The 22,198-nt window shown below is 42.1% G+C and overlaps 1 protein-coding gene across 1 annotated transcript in view; it reads left to right on the top strand.

Annotated features, from left to right (window-relative positions):
- Positions 1-22,198, top strand: part of eys (eyes shut homolog) — a 635,999-nt gene that overhangs the window by 448,430 nt on the left and 165,371 nt on the right. The window contains exon 39 of the mRNA XM_062058295.1: positions 5,398-5,574. Coding sequence (XP_061914279.1) covers positions 5,398-5,574 — 177 coding nt within the window. The remainder of the gene's footprint in view (positions 1-5,397; positions 5,575-22,198) is intronic.

The following is a 22,198-nucleotide window of genomic DNA, read 5'->3' as shown; positions in this document are numbered from 1 at the left end:
GTTGTAAATGTGCAATAACCCTTTTAGGAAGACCAGAAAACAGTCCTGTTTTGTCAGCATTTTGTCTTGCTGAGTTTTTCCACTCAAATATGTCCCACTGCTGAAGCCACTCTTTTGCTAGGTGAGTTTTCGTCTTTAAAATATATTTTTAGCAGCACGTCGCCTCCTGTCTCTGCATCCTGGGGTCACATCGTGATATAAATTAAAATATTTGTATCATGAAAAAAGCTACTTGATATCAGGAGTTAAATCAAGACACCAATTCAAAGCTGAGGATATCTTTCGTTTTTGAACATTTTTCAAATGTTAGGTACTGAATTTTTTTATTTTTTTTATTTTTTTTAATTATTGTTATTATTATTATCTGTAAGGCCCTGCGATGAGGTGGCGACTTGTCCAGGGTGTACCCCGCCTTCCGCCCGATTGTAGCTGAGATAGGCTCCAGCGCCCCCCGCGACCCCGAAGTGAATAAGCAGTAGAAAATGGATGGATGGATTATCTGTAAACTGAAAACAAGCCACCAGCAAGGTGGCAGTAATGCTTTAATTAGTCAACAGAATGACCCAAAAAGTACTCATACCTCTTGGTTTACTGTGAATATAACAAACAATGAGAAAAAAATAAAACTGCATTGTAACAGTTACCAATGTGTTTGAGGAAACACTCGTTGCTTTTCCAAACATGGGTTTATTGCCCGACTGCTAACATAGACTGCAGGGAACAGGGAGTGCTAATACCTGTTTTTGCACCACCTGAGGTGTGCTGAGGGTGAGACATCGTCCAAGTGTCCGCCACAGTATATACAAGCGCAATAAGCTCTTTATTTGGAGAAAGTCCTGTCAAGAACACGCTGCCCACATTCAGTTTAATAAATAAATATTATTAGGCTCCCAAATAGTACAAAACCCAAAACCAGTGAAGTTGGCACATTGTGTACATTGTAAATAAAAACAGAATACAATGATTTGTCATGATCCGTGGTCCGGATCATGTTTTTGTTATGTTCTGTTAGATTTAGACTCCATAGTTCCTGTTTTTGTGCACCCTTGTTTGTTTTAGTTACCATGGCGACTTATTAGTTTCACCTGCCGCTGGTGTTCGGGACACGCACTTGCTGTAATCCAGAGACCATTATTTAAGCCTGTCTTTGCCAGTCAGTCGGCCTGGCGTCATTGCTTGTTTCATGCAATACCATAGTTCATGCTACTCGTTTTCATGTCAATCAATCAATCAATCAATGTTTATTTATATAGCCCTAAATCACAAGTGTCTCAAAGGGCTGTACAAGCCACAACGACATCCTCGGTACAGAGCCCACATACGGGCAAGGAAAAACTCACCCCAGTGGGACGTCGGTGAATGACTATGAGAAACCTTGGAGAGGACCGCATATGTGGGTAACCCGCCCCCCCCCCCCCCTCTAGGGGAGACCGAAAGCAACGGATGTCGAGTGGGTCTGACATAACATTGTGAAAGTCCAGTCCACAGTGGATCCAACACATCAGCGGGAGTCCAGTCCACAGCGGGGCCAACAGGAAACCATCCCGAGCGGAGACGGGTCAGCAGCGCAGAGATGTCCCCAACCGATGCACAGGCTAGTGGTCCACCCGGGGTCCCGGCTCTGGACAGCCAGCACTTCATCCATGGCCACCGGACCTATGCAACTCCCCCTCGCAAGGGACAGGGGAGAAGAGGAGAGAAGAAAAGAAACGGCAGATCAACTGGTCTAAAAAAGGGGGGGTCTATTTAAAGGCTAGATTATACAAATGAGTTTTAAGATGGGACTTAAATGCTTCTACTGAGGTAGCATCTCTAACTGTTACCGGGAGGGCATTCCAGAGTACTGGAGCCCGAATAGAAAACGCTCTATAGCCCGCAGACTTTTTTTTGGCTCTGGGAATCACTAATAAGCCGGAGTTCTTTGAACGCAGATTTCTTGTCGGGACATATGGTACAATACATGTCTGATTCCAAGTTTATGCTAGTTGTTCGATTCATGCCGTGTCCACGTAAGTGTTAGTTGTTTCATGCCACAGTTTGATACAGTTTATCCATGTCCATAGTTCTTGCTAAGTGTTAGCGTCTATGTTTCCTGCGTTGTTTTTTTTGTTCTTTAGCCTCTCGTGTGAACGGCACGCTTTCCTTTTGTTCTGGTTCCTGTCTTTTCTGATGTGTAGGATTAATTGATTATTAAATATGTGCCTACCTTCAAGTCCTGTCTGGAATAGTCTGTTTGCATCCTGGGAGAACAAACCTCGCAGTAAGCTGTGAAAACCTCGTCATGACATGATTTGCAAATCCTTTTCAACTTATAATCAAGATGTTTAATGTTCGAACTGAGAAACTTTTCTTTTTTTGCAAATAATCTATAACTTAAAATTTGAAGGCGGCAACACGCTGCAAAAAAGTTGGCACAGGGACATTTTTACCACTGTGTTACGTGGCCTTTCCTTTTAACAACACTCAGTAAACGTTTTGGAACTGAGGAAGAATTATTTCCCATTCTTGCTTGATGTACAGCTTAAGTTTTTCAATAGTCCGGGGGTCTCCGTTGTGGTCTTTTAGGCTTCATAATGCGCCACACATTTTCTGGACTACAGGCAGGCCAGTCTAGTACCTGCACTCTTTTACTATGAAGCCATGCTGTTGTAACACGTGGCTTGGCATTGTCTTGCTGAAATAAACAGTCCATGAAAAAGACGTTGCTGTCACACCTGGGTGAAGTCTTGTCTGGGTTTCGTCTGGTTTCATGTTGTCTTGTCATTTCCTGTTTTATGTTGAAATGCTGACTCTCCCTCTCGTTTCAGATCACTTGCCCTTCCTCCTTTATCACTGGTCTGACATCTTTCCTGATTGCCTGATTGTGCCCACCTGTGTCACCCTCCCTCATGTGTATAAATGTCTCGTCCTCCTTCTGTCCTGTGCAGTGTTACGTATCTTCTTGTGCGTACCGCCAGCGTTCCTTCGCCACAGTCTTGTCTACAGCCATAGCCATGTTTTGTGTACCTTTTGATCCACGGGAGATTCTTTGGTTGTAAACTTTTGTCAGGTAAGATTAGCTTCCTAGCATCGCCTGCGTTGGAGCGCTTTTTGCTGAATTTGGTAGTTTTTGTTCTTAGCCCCTAGTGATGGGTTGATGAGGCGTCATGAAGCGTTTCGACACATTGCAAAACTGTATTGATACTGTGTCGATACTGTGTCACTAAATACTGACATCTGCTGGACATTAAAAATCCCTACAGGCAATCTATGGACCGACTCTACTGACACTGATTTTATGACCTAGTATATACAATAATATAAACCAAGTCATTGTATTTCATTTAGGATTATTTCATATCTTGATTTAAATAAAAATATATTTGTATCTTTTTTAGATACAGTCAAAAAATAATGTGAACATGTATCGTGACTAGCATGGTAGAAGGTGGGGATTGAACCCCAGTATCCAGCAACCCTCCGATTGCTGACACGGCCACTCTTCCAACTTCGCCACGCCATCATTCCTGTCATTTTCTCTAGTAACAGCATTCCATGATTAATGTCAATAAATTAACATTAATAATAAATGACAGAAAAATAAGCACACGTATGACTGAGGAGTCATAGTGTAACTTTGTGTGGTGTTTGAGTTGTCCGACTTTTTGTTTGGCCATAAACGCACCAGTGGCTTAGTGGTATGCGTGTTGTTGACGAACACCATTAGAGCCGCTTGTTGTCACTGTCACTCACAGTTGCATTTCAAAATTACACAGAATAAATGTGTTTATTTTGTTTGGAATTCAGATGGGTTTGATTTGGTGCGCGGCATATATTTGCTGTGCGGCGCACAGTGTGCGCAGAGTACGCTTGAGCAGTGCGCAATTGCGCAGGCGCGCACCTTAGAGGGAACGTTGCTCACAGGGCACAGAGGAGGCGTCAGTGCGATACAGTTCGCGTATCGGTCACGTGACCAACACAGCTCATGATCAGTCACGTGACTTTCTAAAAGCGGTACGCGCACCGACACAGGGTATCGCTCTATGAGCTTGACGCATGCGCCGATGCATCTGTGTTGCCGGACCCATCACTATTAGCCCCTTTTTCCCTCCATAGCCGAAGCATTTGAGTTGTTAATATTTGTGTTAGTTTAGTGGTCAGGTTAGATCTGTTTTTGATAGCCTGTTTTGTTTCTCCCTTGTGAGAATAAATAACTTTCTGAAATTCTGCATCTGTGTTCAGAGTCCTATTCTGGTCGTGACAGTTGCTTGGACGGCAATATATGTTGCTCCAAAAACTGTATGTACCTTTCAGCATTAATGGTGCCTTCACAGATGTGTAAGTTACCCATGCCTTGGGCACTAATACACCCCCATACCATCAAGAATGCTGGCTTTTGAACTTTGCGCCTGTAACAGTCCGGATAGTTCTTTTCCTCTTTGGTCCAGAGGACACAACGTCCACAGTTTCCAAAAACAATTTGAAATGTGGACTCGTCAGACCAGAGAACCCTTTTCCACTTCGCATCAGTCCATCTTAGATGAACTCGGGGCCCAATGAAGCCGACGGTGCTTCCGGGTGTTGTTGATTAATGGCTTTTGCTTTGCATAGTAGAGTTTTAACTTGCACTTACAGATGTAGCGACAAACTGTAGTTACTGACAGTGGTTTTCTGAAGTGTTCCTGAGCCCATGTGGTGATATTCTTTACACACTGATGTCGTTTTTTGATGCAGTACCGCCTGAAGAATCGAAGGTCACGTTGGTTTTCGTCCTTGCTGCTTATGTGCAGTGATTTCTCCAGATTCTCTGACCCTTTTGATGATATTACAGACCGTAGATGGTGAAATCCCTAAATTCCTTGCAATAGCTCGTTGAGAAATGTTGTTCTTCAACTGTTCGACAGTTTGCTCACGCATTTGTTCACAAAGTGGTGACCCTCGCCCCTTCCTTGTTTGTGAAAGACTGAGCATTTCATGGAAGCTGCTTTTATACCCAATCATGGCACCCACCTGTTCCCAATTATCCTGTTCACCTGTGGGGTGTTCCAAATTAGTGTTTGGAAGGCATTCCTCAACTGTCTGTCTTTTTTGCCACTTGTGCCAGCTTTTTTGAAACATGTTGCAGGCATCAAATTCCAAATGAGCTAATATTTGCAAAAAATAACAGTTTCTCAGTTCGAACGTTAAGTATCTTGTCTTTGCAGTCTATTCAATTGAATATAGGTTGAAAAGGATTTGCAAATCATTGTATTCTGTTTTTATCTATGATTTACACAACGTGCCAACTTCACTGGTTTTGGGTTTTGTATTTCTATTCAGAGGGGGCATTAAATCAATTCTGAAAAAAGTGAGATCCACTGGCTTATCTTTTTCAATAAATGTGTAGGTTTTATGTTGTGTTTGTTTTTCCGTTTACAGATATCAAAGTATACATCCCCTCATTCGATGGTTCGTCGTATTTGGAGCTGCAGTCCCTGGCATCCATCCTCCAGTCCTCTGACGCCAGCAATAATGTAACCTCTACTGTCAAGGACACCGCCGTTACTCTCCATTTGACTATGAAAACTTGGTCTACACAGGGCACCATCCTTTACAGTAAGTATATTTTTTTGTCTGAATCTGAAAGCATCGTAGCGCTACGGCAAGCTCAGATAAAAGCAAGAGGAATATGCATTTCTGTCCATTTCCAATTATGATAATAATTTTATTCGATGTCGCTGTTTTTCTCCTGCAGATGTCCTTGCTCATTCAAATTTAATTTTCATAATTTTAATATTAATGTCTGCTTAGGTGCTACTTTCATCTGAATAATAATAAGCAGCTCAAAAGTTATATTCATAGTTTCCATTTAAAAAAAAATCCCAAAGATTAATTCTGATAAAAAGTAACTAATGCTCCATGCATTACTATGAATATTGATGAAAAATGTAATTACTCAATGACCAAATATAAGATGTATTAGAGACCTTAAGGTGAAATCATGTACAGTCAATTTTGCAAAGCTAAGCAGATGCCTCCAGCGCCTTCATTGACATGCTGGTGGTGTCTCCCCTCTAATCTGATGCTTGTTTACCCATATTTACTTTTAATATTTATATTGGTACTGCTTTGGCTCATCAAAGTGTTCCACACCTTACTTTTAAGGGAGTCATTCATCTTACTCAGCAGAATTCCCATAACATAAACAAAACAGAACGATGCAGAACGCAACATCATTTCCAAATATGCGTATGAGAATCGATAGTTCTAAGTACTTGGCAGGCAAGGTGGTCGTAGTATTTAGGAAGACTCACTGACTCATATTGAGATCAAGACTCTTGTGGGCTTTTTAACATCTGCTGGAGCCTTCTTTGGGCTCCTAGTAGCCGACGATCCAGATGCATTATGGGGCCAGTGAGGCGCTTTCCTTGTGGTATTTAATGACGGGTAATGCTTGTGCATCTCAGCACTGAGCACGCCGTTAATCCCCAAGTACCACTTACAAATCTTGTGAGGGACTTTCCACCATGTCTGTGTTCATGTTTTTGTTTGGCCATGTGCTGTTTTGTTTTTTGGACACTTCCTTAGTTCCTGGTTTCACTTCCTGGTTTTGTTTGTCACCATAGCAACCATTAGTTTCACCTGTTCCACGTTTGGACTCACACACACCTGTCTCACGTTTTCATTGTCATGTCACGCACCTGTTCACAGTTAGTCACGCACCTGTTTTCACTTATCATGTCACTATATAGGCTTTTCTGTTTCTGTTGTCCGTCCTGGCGACATCACCCATTCATGCCATGTCCACAGTTCCTTGTCACGTTAGTTCTTGTTTCATCTCTTGTCACGTAAGTTTTTGTTTGTTTAATGTTCATAGTTCTCCGCCATTGTGCGCGCCTTTTGTTTTCCTAGTCAAGTTTTTTACCTCCTCTGTGAGCGCCTTTTGTTTGTACCTTTTGTTTGAGTTTATAGTAATAATTAAACTATGTCTTTACCTGCACGCCACGTCCGTTCCAATTCTTTTGCACCACGGGAGAGCAAACCACGCCATAGACCAAGTCGTGACAGATGTCGCCAGCACGAGAGCTCTCCCGCAAAAAAATGGGACAATTTTGACGAGGTAACGTGGGAGGTCCTGCGCGCCATGGAAGCCGAGACACTCCGCCATTCCCCCATGGAGCGCAGGGATCTCATGTGGGGTCCGACCGGCAAACTGGTGCCGATCAGCTCCCTTTGGTCCGAGGATGGCGCTGCGTCACCGCAGTCCCGGAAGCGCCGCTCCCAACGAAGGACGTCAGGGAGGGCTTCCACAAGCATTGGAAAGGACGCATCGTTCCCGCAAGCTCCTCCCCCTCCGGGCGGAAACGAGCTGCAGCCAGCCCGGCTTCCCCAGGACGACGTCACGCCGCTGCCAGTGGGTGACGTCATGGATTTTTTTCCCCTGAACTCTTTTTCTTGTCAGCCACATCCAACCAAAGACTCTAAATCCATGATTAAATATTACCAAGACATGTTTTTAGAAATCAGATCCTGTCAATCACAGTCACACAATTTTCATGCCCCGCCCCCCAGGACTCATGCCACGCCCAAGTCAGAAATTTTTTTTTCACCCACAAAAGCCCAGGTGGGGGGGAACGAAAGACCTTTTGGACAATTTAGAGGGGAGGATTCTGCCCTCCTCCTGAACCCCCTCCGCCCACCCCAAAAGACGGTTCCAGACCGCGGGGAGCGCGTCTGGGATCCGCTCCTTGAGGGGGGGGCTAGGGCTGGGAATTGTTCAGGTGGGGTGGGTCAGCATCGTCACGCCAAGCCACAGCCTCCAGCACGACCACCACCACCTGTCTTTCGACCTGCCAAGCCACAGCCACCAGCACGACCCCCACCACCAGTCTTTTGTCACGCCAAGCCACAGCCTCCAGCACGACCCCCACCACCTGTCTTTCGACCTGCCAAGCCACAGCCACCAGCACGGCCGCCACCACCAGTTTTTCGACCATGTCAAGATCCACCTGCTCCACGCCCAGCTCCACGCCAAGCGCCACCAGTACCTGCTCCACGCCAAGCGCCACCAGTACCTGCTCCACGCCAAGCGCCACCAGTACCTGCTCCACGCCAAGCGCCACCAGTACCTGCTCCACGCCAAGCGCCACCAGTACCTGCTCCACGCCAAGCGCCACCAGTACCTGCTCCACGCCAAGCGCCACCAGTACCTGCTCCACGCCAAGCGCCGCCAGTACCTGCTCCACGCCAAGCGCCGCCTGTCGCAGCTTCACCACGCCGCCAAGTGCCGCCCGTGGCTGCCCCACGCCGCCAAGTGCCGCCAGTCGCAGCTTCACCACGCCGCCAAGTGCCGCCCGTGGCTGCCCCACGCCGCCAAGTGCCGCCCGTGGCTGCCCCACGCCGCCAAGTGCCGCCCGTGGCTGCCCCACGCCGCCAAGTGCCGCCCGTGGCTGCCCCACGCCGCCAAGTGCCGCCCGTGGCTGCCCCACGCCGCCAAGTGCCGCCCGTGGCTGCCCCACGCCAAGACCAAAGCCAAGACCAAGACCCGCCAAGTGACCAAGACCAAGAACCGCCAAGTGACCAAGACCAAGAACCGCCAAGTGACCAAGACCAAGAACCGCCAAGTGACCAAGAACCGCCAAGTGACCAAGAACCGCCAAGTGACCAAGAACCGCCAAGTGACCAAGACCAAGACCCGCCAAGTGACCAAGACCCGCCAAGTGACCAAGACCAAGACCCGCCAAGTGACCCAAACCAAGACCAAGTCCAAGCACCGCCACACCAAGACCAAGTCCAAGACCAACCACGCCAAGACCAAGACCAACCACGCCAAGTCCAAGACCAAGTCCAAAACCAAGACCCAGACCCTCGCCAAGACCAAGACCCACGCCAAGACCAAGACCCTCGTCAAGACCCGCCACGCCAAGCTTCGCCGCCTGACGCACCACGCCAAGCTTCGCCGCCTGCCACGACAACGCGCCCACCTCCTCGTCGGCCAAGGATGTGGCCATTCCATGGGCGTCCGCCACGCCAGGTGCGCCGACCTCCTCGTCTGCCACGAATGTGGCCATTCCCAGGTCGCCCACCTCGTCAGGTTCAGCGGCGGTCTACCCGCCGTCGCCACCTGACTCTGCCCCGGTGGATTCGGGGACACCTGGTCTGGCGATCCACCGCCATGTCCCCCTCCCCCCCTCCCATGACTCTTGATCCTGTTTTTTGTTTTTGGACATCTGGGATCTGTCCGTAAGGGGGGGGTTCTGTCATGTCTGTGTTCATGTTTTTGTTTGGCCATGTGCTGTTTTGTTTTTCGGACACTTCCTTAGTTCCTGGTTTCACTTCCTGGTTTTGTTTGTCACCATAGCAACCATTAGTTTCACCTGTTCCACGTTTGGACTCACACACACCTGTCTCACGTTTTCATTGTCATGTCACGCACCTGTTCACAGTTAGTCACGCACCTGTTTTCACTTATCATGTCACTATATAGGCTTTTCTGTTTCTGTTGTCCGTCCTGGCGACATCACCCATTCATGCCATGTCCACAGTTCCTTGTCACGTTAGTTCTTGTTTCATCTCTTGTCACGTAAGTTTTTGTTTGTTTAATGTTCATAGTTCTCCGCCATTGTGCGCGCCTTTTGTTTTCCTAGTCAAGTTTTTTACCTCCTCTGTGAGCGCCTTTTGTTTGTACCTTTTGTTTGAGTTTATAGTAATAATTAAACTATGTCTTTACCTGCACGCCACGTCCGTTCCAATTCTTTTGCACCACGGGAGAGCAAACCACGCCATAGACCGAGTCTTGACACTTTCCACCATGTTTCAGTGTTCACAATTACAGCCACTGTGCCATCCAAACGCTTGCCTAAGGGTGTACATACACAAACACTTATCTCAATGGAAAGAAAAAAAATTGTTTTTGAAAAGTTTCCTATACAGTAGTACCTCAATTTACGAGCTTAATTGGTTCTGTGACGGAGCTCTGAACTCAAACACTTGTATCTCAAATCAACGTCTCCCATTAAAATTAATTGAAATCCATTGAATCTGTTCTTGGCCCCTTTAAACACATTTTTAACATCTAACAAACATGTAACATACATTTTTAAATCAAACTAAATTCTTAATAGGTAATATTGTATACAAACAATACAATAGAATGTACTACAAACAACTACAATAGTTTTATGAAGTAAAGTAATAATAACCACATTGTAAAGTGGACATTTACAGTATCTCCTTTCAGCTACTTCTCAGTCAAAGACACCAACAGCAGTTTTTCAAAGATCCATTTCCACCTTTTAGATATTTGTGTAACATTCTTGGTATTCTTGACTCATTCTACATCAGTATGGTGCGGACAGGCAGTGATACGCTCGAATTGCTTTGCCAAGTTTGCGACCCCTCATGTTTTTGATTATTTATTTCTTTCATTCAATGAATACCATCCACTTCTTCTTCCCATGGTTGGAAAAACAAAGTTATGTTGATCTCTATCTATAAGCTATTGCTAGTGAGTAAGACCAGATGTTTTTGGCGGATTTTACGAGGTTTACTGTGACATTTTCTATGTCAACTAAGGGCGGGAATGCTTGTAAATCATTTTTTTGCTTGCAACTTAAAGCATAACAATTAGCCAAGAGACAGTGCTTATCTCAAAGCACTCTTAATTTGAGATCTTAATTACAGATCATCTTCAAGCCGCTTTCTGACAGTTGCTTCAGGATGCGCCGTTTTGTGGGCAGTCTTATTTACGTGGCTCACCTTCGACAGCGTCTTCTCCCCGTGACCCGGTGTGGCGTGCAAGGACGGGAGTAGAAGAAGTGTCAAAAGATGGAGCTAACAGTTTTAATGACATTCAGACTTTACTTAAATCAATAACAGAGCAGCATTTCCTCATCCGGAAACAACCACACCGGAAATGTGTCCCATGAAAAAACGTCCAACCGGAACTCTCTAATAACTAAAGTTCCTTGGGTGAATAATGTCAACTCACTATACCGGTATGTTTTAGCGCTTTCATTGCGAGTTTACTGACAGATATAAGTAAGAACTTTAAACTACTTTATATTAGAAATGGCAACAGTGGAGAATGAATGTCCCATAACAAGAAGATAGAGAAAAAGAAGAAGCTTATCGACTACGCCGTCGTCTCAGTCTACAAAGGCGGAAGCACGCAATTTTTCAAGATTTATGCAGATCCCAAATACAGATCAGCAGGTACCAGAAGGTAAGAAAAGTTGCTTTTGCAAAATATTGCGAAACAAAACACCAGATATGTCTTACCTTATACACACACCATAACAATACTCGTATGTTTAAGCACATCAAGCGGTGCAGCTTCATAGCTTACCAAAGTCGTACTAAAACATTTTGATTGTTGAGCGCTGTGTGTAATGTTCTATATTTTCAATGGAACATTTGTTGGTGTTGTTTACTTGAGTCAAATTACCATCATAGTGCAACCTACACTCATCTCTTATGTTTGACTGCCATCTACTGGTCACACGTATCATTACACCATGTACCAAATAAAATAGCTTCCAGGTGGGTAATCTCAACCAAACGTATTCCTTACATTAGGCGCACTGTCGAGTTTTTAGGGAAAAAAAGGATTTTAAATGCCCCTTATAGTCCGGAAAATACGGTACCTTTAATTTCAATGAGCAAAAACTAGTGACGGGACTTGCAGTTTGAGAGCACCACCGTTGAATTTCCCTGACTGCGGCTCATCGCAATTATCGCGAGTCCTGTTGTTTGTCAGTCAGAGCGTGCAGTGAGACATCAGCACTGACACTATACGCCCACCCAGCCCATCATCATTTACACGGCGTCGTCATCCCCACCGCCACTCTGTCTCCAGGCAGCCGGTGAGTGGCCGAAACCTTAAACCTTTTGAGCTTCATTCAACAGACTGTAGTGACGAGCCACTCTACATTATCGGTAACGGCAATGGCATCGCAAGGATGGGGAAAGTAATTAATTAGATTACTCGTCACTGAAAAAAAATAACGACCACACTGCTGATGTATATACAAAGAGTTAACATCTAAGTCCTCCGAAGTTTTGCTCAGAAACGTTCACTGCAATTCCACTTTTACACTAAAACCACCATCAATTGTTTTGTTGACAGTACACACTTCAACCTTCATCTGTGCACCGTTCATTAGAATGATCGCTTTTCTTCTATTAGTCCTTCCATAGAGACATAGTCCTTCCATAGAGACCTTTCCCACCTTACCAACCTCTTCGGGCCGTCGATAATTGTCCTGTAGTGCTTTTTCCGACAATCGGGTCTCCTCGCCGCTACCCGCCCATTTCTTTGTCTGTCTGTAGAAGAGGTAGAAAAGCACATCTGGAAACGACTTCCTGTCTGTGCTCAATAATGATGATCACCTTGTTTCTTGTTGCTATAGTTACCCTCGCCAGTATCTGTTTGGTTTGCTGATTAAATCCATTGCATTGCTTTGTATGGCTGCGAATGTCGAAGCGTTTTCATGGCTTTCAGTGTAAAGTGAAAGCAATTGTGGAACCATATTTAAAACCGTATTTGGTAGCGAGGAAGGGGATTTAAAGCTGACCTTCTATGTTACACTGGAACAAAAAATATGTATACATGTAAAAGAATGTTATATTCCCAAGAATATATAAAAAATATATATTATATTTTTTTAAGATTTGTACACGTCAACAAGCAAGTGGCGCTAAAAGACTTTTCCCCAAAACAAGTAAGAGCTTTTCTTTATGTCCCTCTCACACTAAACGTATCAAAAAAGAAAATCTAACTTTATTTATAAAGCACTTTTCATACACAGGCAAGTGGTCAACACAAAGTGTTGTACAAAAACAATTTGAAGAGAAGAAAACACACACACTGCACTATTGACAATAACAAAGCAAAATCAGAACATGGCATGGCACTGGGGATTTGAGGGAAAACTGTGTGAAAAAATTCACACTGGAAAAACTAAAACTATAGCCATCTATAAAATAGTATAAGGCATATGATAAAATATATGTAAAATGTAAACATTACATGAATAAGTTAATAAAAACATAATATTGAGAGAATAATAGTAGTAATATTAATAATCAAGATAGAACACAATAAAATAAAATAAACATAATGGTTTAAGACAGGGGTCGGCAACCTTTACCACTCAAAGAGCCATTTTGGCAAGTTTCACAAATTAAAGAAAGTAATGGGAGCCACAAAAAAAAATGTAAAATGAAAAACACCGCATACAAAGCTTATACGCTTTGTGCTATGTTAACCAGGGGTCTCCGACACACGCACCGGCACGCACTTTAATGTGGAAATTTGATGTTAGTGCAGCCCGCGAGTTTTGAATGAATGGCGCTTGATAGCGTAATGCTTGCCAACCCTCTCATTTTTCCCGGGAGACTCCCGAATATCAGAGCGTGATGAGACTGCATTTGGCGCCCTCTACAGTCTGCCCTAACAGTGTACCTGCTCAACCACACGTAGAATGCAGTTTCAGCTTGCTCACGTAAGTGACAGCAAGGCGTACTAACTCAGCAGCCACACATCTTACACTGACGGTACCAATACCCAGAATCCCATGCAGCCCTAACTCTTCCGCTCAACCAACGCACGGAGAGGGGGGGGGGGTTGATGTGTGGGGGGATTTGGTGGTAGCGGGGGTGTATAATATAGACCGGAAGACTTAGGGCTGCATGGGATTCTGGGTAATGGTTGTGTTGTGTTTATGTTGTGTTACGGTGGGATGTTCTCCAGAAATGTGTTTTTCATTCTTTTTTGGTGTGGGTTCACAGTGTGGCGCATATTTGTAACGTAACAATGTTAAAGTTGTTTGATACGGCTACCGTCAGTGTAAGCTGTGTGGCTGATGAGTAAGTATGCTTTGCTGTCTCCTGTGTGTGCAAGTAATAACAACATGCAACATGTGGCTGGACTGGCACGCTGTATGTAAATGCTATAGAGGACAATTACTGCAGTGCAATTAGGGCACGCCCTTTATTTAGTAATTAGAGTTCTTAGGATTGTTTTTTCCCTGGGAGTAATCTATGAGAGACACTGAGATCCATAAATATCCTGGGAAAATCGGGGGGTCGGCATGTATGTAGCTGAGCCGCATCAGAGTGGTCAAGGAGCCGCATGCGGCTCCGGAGCCGCGGGTTGCCGACCCCTGGTTTAAGACAATCAATAAACAGCCTGATTAAAAAGGTGTGTCTTTAGCCTTTTTTTATTTTATTTCAGCAGTCTCTGCGGTCCTGAATCTCTATGGCAAGCTGTTCCACATGTGGGGGCCATTGTGGCTAAATTCCGCCTCACCCTGGGTCTTTGTTCTGGTATTTGGTAAAGCTAAAAGGCCAGTGTCAGGGGACATTAGGATCTGCGAGGGTTGATACGGTAAAAGCAAGTCAGATAGATAAGAAGACATTTAAAAACTAATAATAGAACATTAAAATCGACCCCGAAGCGGACGGGGAGCCAATGCAGCAAATTTAAAACTGGTGTAATGTGCTCCCGCCCTTTGGTCCTTTAAAACAATAGTGTCTTAAAGAGATGCAGCCACGACAAAGAGACCCAGTGGAAAAGTTAGCAAACGGATGAGTAGTTATGATGTTAATGTTAAGGTAATGGTGATCAAAAAAAGCACAGTTGTCATCTGTTAAGCACCTAAGAAATATAACATTTGTTTTTATTGCAACCAACAAACTTTTAGTCACTGATATTGAAAGCATAACCAACAAAAACAAGATACATTTGGGATCTTTCTGTTTTTGTAAGTTGTATCTTCATGGTCATCTCATGTACGGAATTTAATTGCAGTTCTCCTATTACACCCTACTGCACTGGAAAAAGTTTGCTGACAACTCACTTACCATCATGCATGATGGTTTTATATCCGAGTTTTTATCTGAAAACTTCGATTGAACTCAAAGTTGTATAGGTTCCACTGTAGATAGGGAAGGGTACTTCTCACATTTGAAGTACCATTTCCCCCTACTTGGGAATCGGTATAAGTTCTCAGTGGTACCAATTTTTTATACTTTTTTGTGTATTCATTCATGTGGTAATAAATGTTAATTTAAAGGAGCCGTATGTAATAAGCTGGCCAGAAATGGTACTGCAGTCACAGTCACAATTCTGTAGTCCCCCTCTCACCTGACTGAGGTTGCCAGATACACAGCCGAATCCAGTTCGATCGACTGGGCTACTCCAAGGAACTTCCAGCTTCCACTGCCTCTTACTTGGGGTTGAAATGCTGGGACCATAATAGCTGAATAGACAAGCGTTTTTTCAATAACAAATCTTTAACCAACACATTTTACACAGTAATTAGGCTATTTTCAGGAAGAAGTATGTCATATCTGTGTACAATATCACAACAAATGGCAATCATATGGTTATTGTCAGGACTATCAGAAAACAAAGACTAAAACAAACTACAACCAACGCTAGCAATAGAGGTGAAAATAAGTAGAGCATGCTTAGCCTAATGTATGCCTAAAACTAAAGAGGAGACATTTTACCAAGGCACAGTATGCCTATAGGCTACTGTTTCAAACGTTTCAGATTGCCATATAACTTGGTACATTTAGTTCACAATATGCAAACACGAATGAGGAATTATTTTATCATGTGATTTGGCTGTCTCCATACGTTTCACATTGCCATAATGACAGCCGTGCTAATGTTGGAACCCATTTCCTCAGCGTAGCAGCATATTAAGAACGAAACAGGCACCGACACTACCCATATCCACATAGGTTGTGTTTGTCGAAAATATATTTTGCCCTGTCAGTTGGACGTACAAGCTAACGGGCATATGCAGTATTCCCCCGTTAGCCCATATGTCAATGTGTCATTTTGACACATCGACACATGAAAAATTGCAACACTACCTACAGGTAGTCCAGTACGATTATGGCTGTTTCCCCTCCCAAGTGCTGGAGCAAGGACCGAGTCTACAACCGTAAGTGACACCACGTGCAACAAAGAAAATGGTTTAATTTTACAAATCATCATGATCATCATTTCTTTTTATTCCTTTCATGAAAATGCATACCGTATTTTTCGGAGTATAAGTTGCTCTGGGGTATAAGTCGCACCGGCCGAAAATGCATAATAAAGAAAGAACAAAACATATATAAGTCGCACTGGAGTATAAGTTGCATATTTTGGGGAAATTTATTTGATAAAACCCAACACCAAGAATAGACATTTGAAAGGCAATTTAAAAGAAATAAAGAATAGTGAACAACAGGCTGAATAAGTGTACGTTATATGACGCATAAATAACCAACTGAGAACGTGCCTGGTATGTTAACGTAACATATTATGGTAAGAGTCATTCAAATAACTATAACATATAGAAATGTTATATGTTTACCAAACAGTCTGTCACTCCTAGTCGCTAAATCCGATGAAATCTTATACGTCTAGTCTCTTACGTGAATGAGCTGAATAATATTATTTGATATTTTACAGTAATGTGTTAATAATTTCACACATAAGTCGCTCCTGAATATAAGTCGCACCCCCGGCCAAACTATGAAAAAAACTGTGATTTATAGTCCGAAAAATACAGTATATACAAGCCACGTACAGTTCACACTTTCAATGTTGTTGTTTTTTGTTTCTTATACATTTCCATGATCAGAAAGAAGCAGATGGAAGAATAGTATTCTTATATTTATCTGCCCCCTTTTTTAACACAAATTATTTTAGATGACTTTATCACTGTTCCCTCCACCAACACCCGAACTCCAACATACTTTTTAATTTTCGTTTAAGCATTTTCACAATGACCCGTCCAATCAAAATCCAAAATAAGTTTGATATAATGCCAGTTGTCTCTTTTTGTAACTCTTTTTAAATTTAAAAATATTCTTGCAACTGGAGAATTCCATGCTTTCACACCAGCAACAGACAAGCGCATTTGTTTCAAATTTGTTCGCGCTCTTGGATGTTTAAAGTCAGACGCCCTTCTGTGGTTCTCATCTTCAGACGTGAACACAAAAAACTTTTGTAAGTCCTTCGGTAGAACTTTATTTCTAGGTTTGAACATCACGAGTAGAGTATGCAATTCTACAATGTCTTTTATTTTTAGTAATCCTGACCTAATGAAGAGTGGATTTGTGTGGTCTCTATATCCTACTTTAAAAATAATACGAATTGCTCTTTTCTGTAAAATAAATAAAGGCATTATGTTGCTGTCATATGTATTTCCCCATATTTCTGCACAAGAATTGAAATAAGGTAGAATAATTGAGCAATGTAACATTCTCATTGTATTATACTGTATTTAACCTTGTTCAAAATAAATACGGTTTTAGATACCTTATTTTTCACATGCAGTATATGAGCTTTCCACATCAACATTTCATCTAGGATGACCGCAAGAAATCTGATTTCAGACACCTCAATTTTCACATTGTTTATGGATAAACTAACTTCTACCTTTTCTTTTATTACTGAATAAATTTAGTCTTTTCCAAGTTTAAAGATAATTATTTGAAAATGAATGAATGAATCGGTACTCTGTATTACAGACAAAATTTGGTCAGTACATACAAAAGTACGGAATTAGGTTCCCTGCTTACCTATAGATTTGTATTTTTCAATAATTTGCTGACAGTCGAGTATATTTTAGATTGGTATTGGAGGCAAAGCTGCATCAGTCTGCATGACACGTACATTAAGAACAAAGGTGTTGTTCTTTTTGCACATATCTCATCATAGTCATTCTTCTTACCTTATCTTATGCCCACGGTCTTTTGTACAGTTTTAAAAGAAAGCCTGATTAAAAAAAAAAAATAAGAGCCTGCAAAACATACGTCTCGTTTATCTCCCACTAGCCTGTCACATATTCAGACCGGCACTAAAAACACTCCTTAGTTACCACACTAATGATATTGAAACAATTTGTTATGATGCACTGATTAAATTACAAGATTGAAAATGTGATTACAGTCCTGATTGCTCGTTTAGCGACATGTTATGATGTTTCATAAAATAGAGCAAAAAGCAGGAATTGTGACGGATTTAGGACTTGACCTTATTTTACGAGCAGAATAGGATTAGTGATGAGTCATATCTTCCTGAGTCTTACTTTTTTTTTTTTATTATCCATGAATTGTGTGACGTGAAAGCGGTCACCTGAGGACATACCGACTCATCTGTCGCTATCGAGGGGCATTGTGGAACACAATGACTTGTGTTTCCATGGCTACTGGACAAAACAAAAAATAAAAACCAATCCACAGAGGGAGGGAGGCAACAGAAGTCACTCGCTGCTGGAGCGAAGGCGGCGAGGATTGAGCTGACCCTTAACATCGACTGTGAGCTCTGCATTGTCCTGCCAGCTCTTTTGTTCCCTACACCTGCTCGCACATGTATACACTCTCTTTTGTTGCGGAGGGACATTTTGATAGCTACGCCAGACACGGCCCTGCAGACCCTCGTAACAATGGAGCATTGTGTAAGGGTCAGTAAAATTCCGTTAATTTTTTTTTTTTTAAGGTGTGGAGAAAGCCGAGTTTGATTTATCCAGCAGTGTGTATTCTGTATTACTGTGCAAAAGTTCAAAGTCTTGTTTTTGAACTGTCTTGTTTTTGCACAGCAGTCATGGAGACTAAACCTGGTAATAGTAGGACACAAAATTGTTCATAACTGCGAATTGTTTAGTACAGCTGGGATAGGCTCCAACACCCCCGCAACCCCGTAAGGGACAAGCGGTAGAAAATGGATGGATGGATATGTTCTATGTGATTACCTGGAGATCGGTGTTTTGCCCGGAGTAGGGTACCTGGGGGTACCTTATGAGGACAAGTGGTATAGAAAATGGATGGATGGACATTGTGACAATACTTTCAATGAACATGAGCCATAATTGGTTTCTCTTTATATGTTTCTTATTCTATTAAGGTAGTTAAAGGGGACCTAAAATGGTTTTAATCTCATTTAAAACACTTTTAGAGAGACAGAGAGACTTCCTTTTATTGTCATTCAAATTTGAACTTTACAATACAGATAAGAATGAAATGTTGTTGCATTAGCTCGTTGTAGTGCAGGATAAAAGAACAATAAGGTGCAGATATAAATAAACAGATTACTGTACTGTGGTCTAGATCAGGGTTTTTTAATCTTTTTGACCTCAGGGTCCAACTTTTCCACTACAGAGGGGCCAACTCAAAAAACTGAATTAATAATTGTACTCATAATGTTTTTCTTATTTAATCAATGATTATATCTAACCTACTTATAGTTTAAATGGTAAATGGGTTATACTTGTATAGCGCTTTTCTACCTTCAAGGTACTCAAAGCGCTTTGACACTATTTCCACATTCATCCATTCACACACACATTCACACACTGATGGCGGGAGCTGCCATGCAAGGCCCTAACCACGACCCATCAGGAGCAAGGGTGAAGTGTCTTGCTCAAAGACACAACGGATGTGTGTGCTCTTGTGTGCTTAGCTGTTTTTACCTTTTGTAAATGGCTTGACTAAAATACAAGACAATACTAGAGATGTCCTATAATGGCTTTTTTGCCGATATCCGATATTACGATATTGTCCAACTCTTAATTAGCGATTCCGATATCAACCGATATGATATAAACAGTCATGGAATTAACACATTATTATGCCTAATTTTGTTGTGATGCCCCGCTGGATGCATTAAACAATGTAACAAGGTTTTCCAAAATAAATCAACTCAAGTTATGGAAAAAAATGCCAACATGGCACTGCCATATTTATTATTGAAGTCACAAAGTGCATTATCTTTTTTAACATGCCTCAAAACGGCAGCTTGGAATTTGGGACATGCTCTCCCTCAGGGAGAGCATGAGGAGGTTGAGGTGGGCGGGGTTGGGGTAGGGGGGAGGTTGAGGTTTGTGTGTGTGGGGGGTAGACTGTAGCGGGGGGTGTATATTGTGGCGTCCCGGAACAGTTAGTGCTGCAAGGGGTTCTGGGTATTTGTACCGTTGTGTTTATGTTGTGTTACGGTGCGAATGTTCTCCCGAAATGTGTTTGTCATTCTTGTTTGGTGTGGGTTCACAGTGTGGCGCATATTTGTAACAGTGTTAAAGTTGTTTATACGGCTACCCTCAGTGTGACTTGTATGGCTGTTGACCAAGTATGCCTTGCATTCACTTGTGTGTGTGTGTAAAGACGTGGATATTATGTGACTGGACCGGCACGCAAAGGCAGTGCCTTTAAGGTTTATTGGCGCTCTGTACTTCTCCCTACGTCCGTGTACCACTACGTACAGCAGTGTTTTAAAAAGTCATACATTTTACTTTTTGAAACCGATACCGATCATTTCCGAACCGATACCGATAATTTCCGACATTACATTTTAAAGCATTTATCGGCCGATAATATCGGCAGCCCAATATTATCGGACATCTCTAGACAATACCACTCATGTGTGCTTAATGGAGGACATTTAGATATTAACTGCAGCTTTGCAGAAGTAAACACTTGTTTTTTTTGCTGGTCAATGACAAAAACAAACCATATGAAAGTTGTAGGAGGTGTGAGCTGTGGTATGATAATGTAACAATGAACAGCAAAAGACAATATTGACCTTCTAGCTCCGCCCACACATATTGATGAAAACTCACGCGCTTTACAATTTAACATCCTCCATCTGTCCAAGATGCCATGTGTAGGTTTGAAAATAGTTGGACCACATCTCCTTAAACGAGTAAATTGTTGTATAACGCTTGTAATATTTAGACAATTTGTGTCAGCAGAAGAGGGTAGGGTAGCCAAAAAATGTACTCAAGTAAAAATATTGTTAATATGGGTTATATAACTCAAGTAAAAGTAAACGGTAACATGGTGTATTGATTGGTTCTAGCTCCAATAAAACTCTCCTGTCTCTTCACCTACAGTAAAATCTCAGTTTTTGTACAGCCCTTTTTGTATGATTTGGTTTTAGGTTAAAATGTTTGTGAAATTTTTGCTCCAGTTTTCCTATACCATCTCGGTTATCATATGGCCATTCAAAATGTTGGCAAAAATGTTTGTTGAAAACCGAATTATACGAAAAGTGGGGCGACTAAAGCGAAAATGACGGTGATTTTTCAACAAAAAACATTTAGGAGTTGTCGTGTGACATTCATGTGACTATCTCTATTGTTATTGTTGACTATTCCCCAAAATGGTCGTGTCTTAAGTAAGCTAGGTAATTTCCATGTTTACCAATAAATCTAATTTAAAAATATTTTAACAAGTGTGTGTAATAGACAGGAAGAAAAGCTTTGACTTGCTTGTTTGCTCGGAATCTAAATTGAGCCGCCTTTTTCGGTATTTAACTTCGTCACACATCCTTGCCACTGAAGCCTTTCATAATGTTTATTTTTCTAGTTGTATTGTAAAAAAATAAAAAAAAAATAAAAAAAACTGAGTGTTACATGCTTTGTTAGCGTTGTTGGTTTGGCCCCCAGGATGCAGAGACGGTAGGCGATGTGTAGATATGGAGTCCTTTTATCAGGGAAAACACTGGTAGTACAAACAAAGTAGTGTAACAGGAAAAATGCACACAAAACAGGGATAGGAGGTAAAAACAAAAGCTATGTAGCACAGAAATGCTGAGCACAATTGCTTGGAGATCGCAAGCGAAAAACAACAACAATGGTCCAGCAACTAGCAGAGGACCAAGCTGAACTACAAGTAAATGTGACCCTAATCAACAATAGAAAACAGGTGCACTCCTCGCTCCTTCAAACTAGAGTGAAGTTGAATTATTCTGTGACAAACAGGAAATAATGGTGGAAACACAGGAAAAGAAGTCCAAACTTGTCATGTGGGATCATGACACTGAAAATTGGTTAAATTTGATCGTTATAGCGTCACTAAAACAACAAATCCAAATGATGGCCTTAGACTTTTGTACTGTACACTATTGCATATTTCATAGTGAATATTCTACTTAGACTTGACTTTGACAAACTTTATTGATCCACAAGGGAATTTGTTCCTCACAGTAGCTCAGTTACAAAGGTTGGAAAGGGTAAGGATGCAAAGGATAATGCAGGTATAAAGTACACAACAAATGTACCATAGTAGCAATATAAAATATAACATGCATGTAATATTTACATATTATATATACAGTATATAGTCTATACTGATACTTTATATTATTATATTTTTATATAATGTATACAATATATAACAAATCCCAATTTCCATACCATCTTTGCATTAGTGTGCACAACAGATGGCCTATAGGTGC

The sequence above is a fragment of the Entelurus aequoreus genome, linkage group LG09, assembly GCF_033978785.1.
Source record: "Entelurus aequoreus isolate RoL-2023_Sb linkage group LG09, RoL_Eaeq_v1.1, whole genome shotgun sequence".
In the NCBI taxonomy this organism is placed as follows: Eukaryota; Metazoa; Chordata; class Actinopteri; order Syngnathiformes; family Syngnathidae; genus Entelurus; species Entelurus aequoreus.
This window is presented reverse-complemented; position numbering and strand designations above follow the sequence as displayed.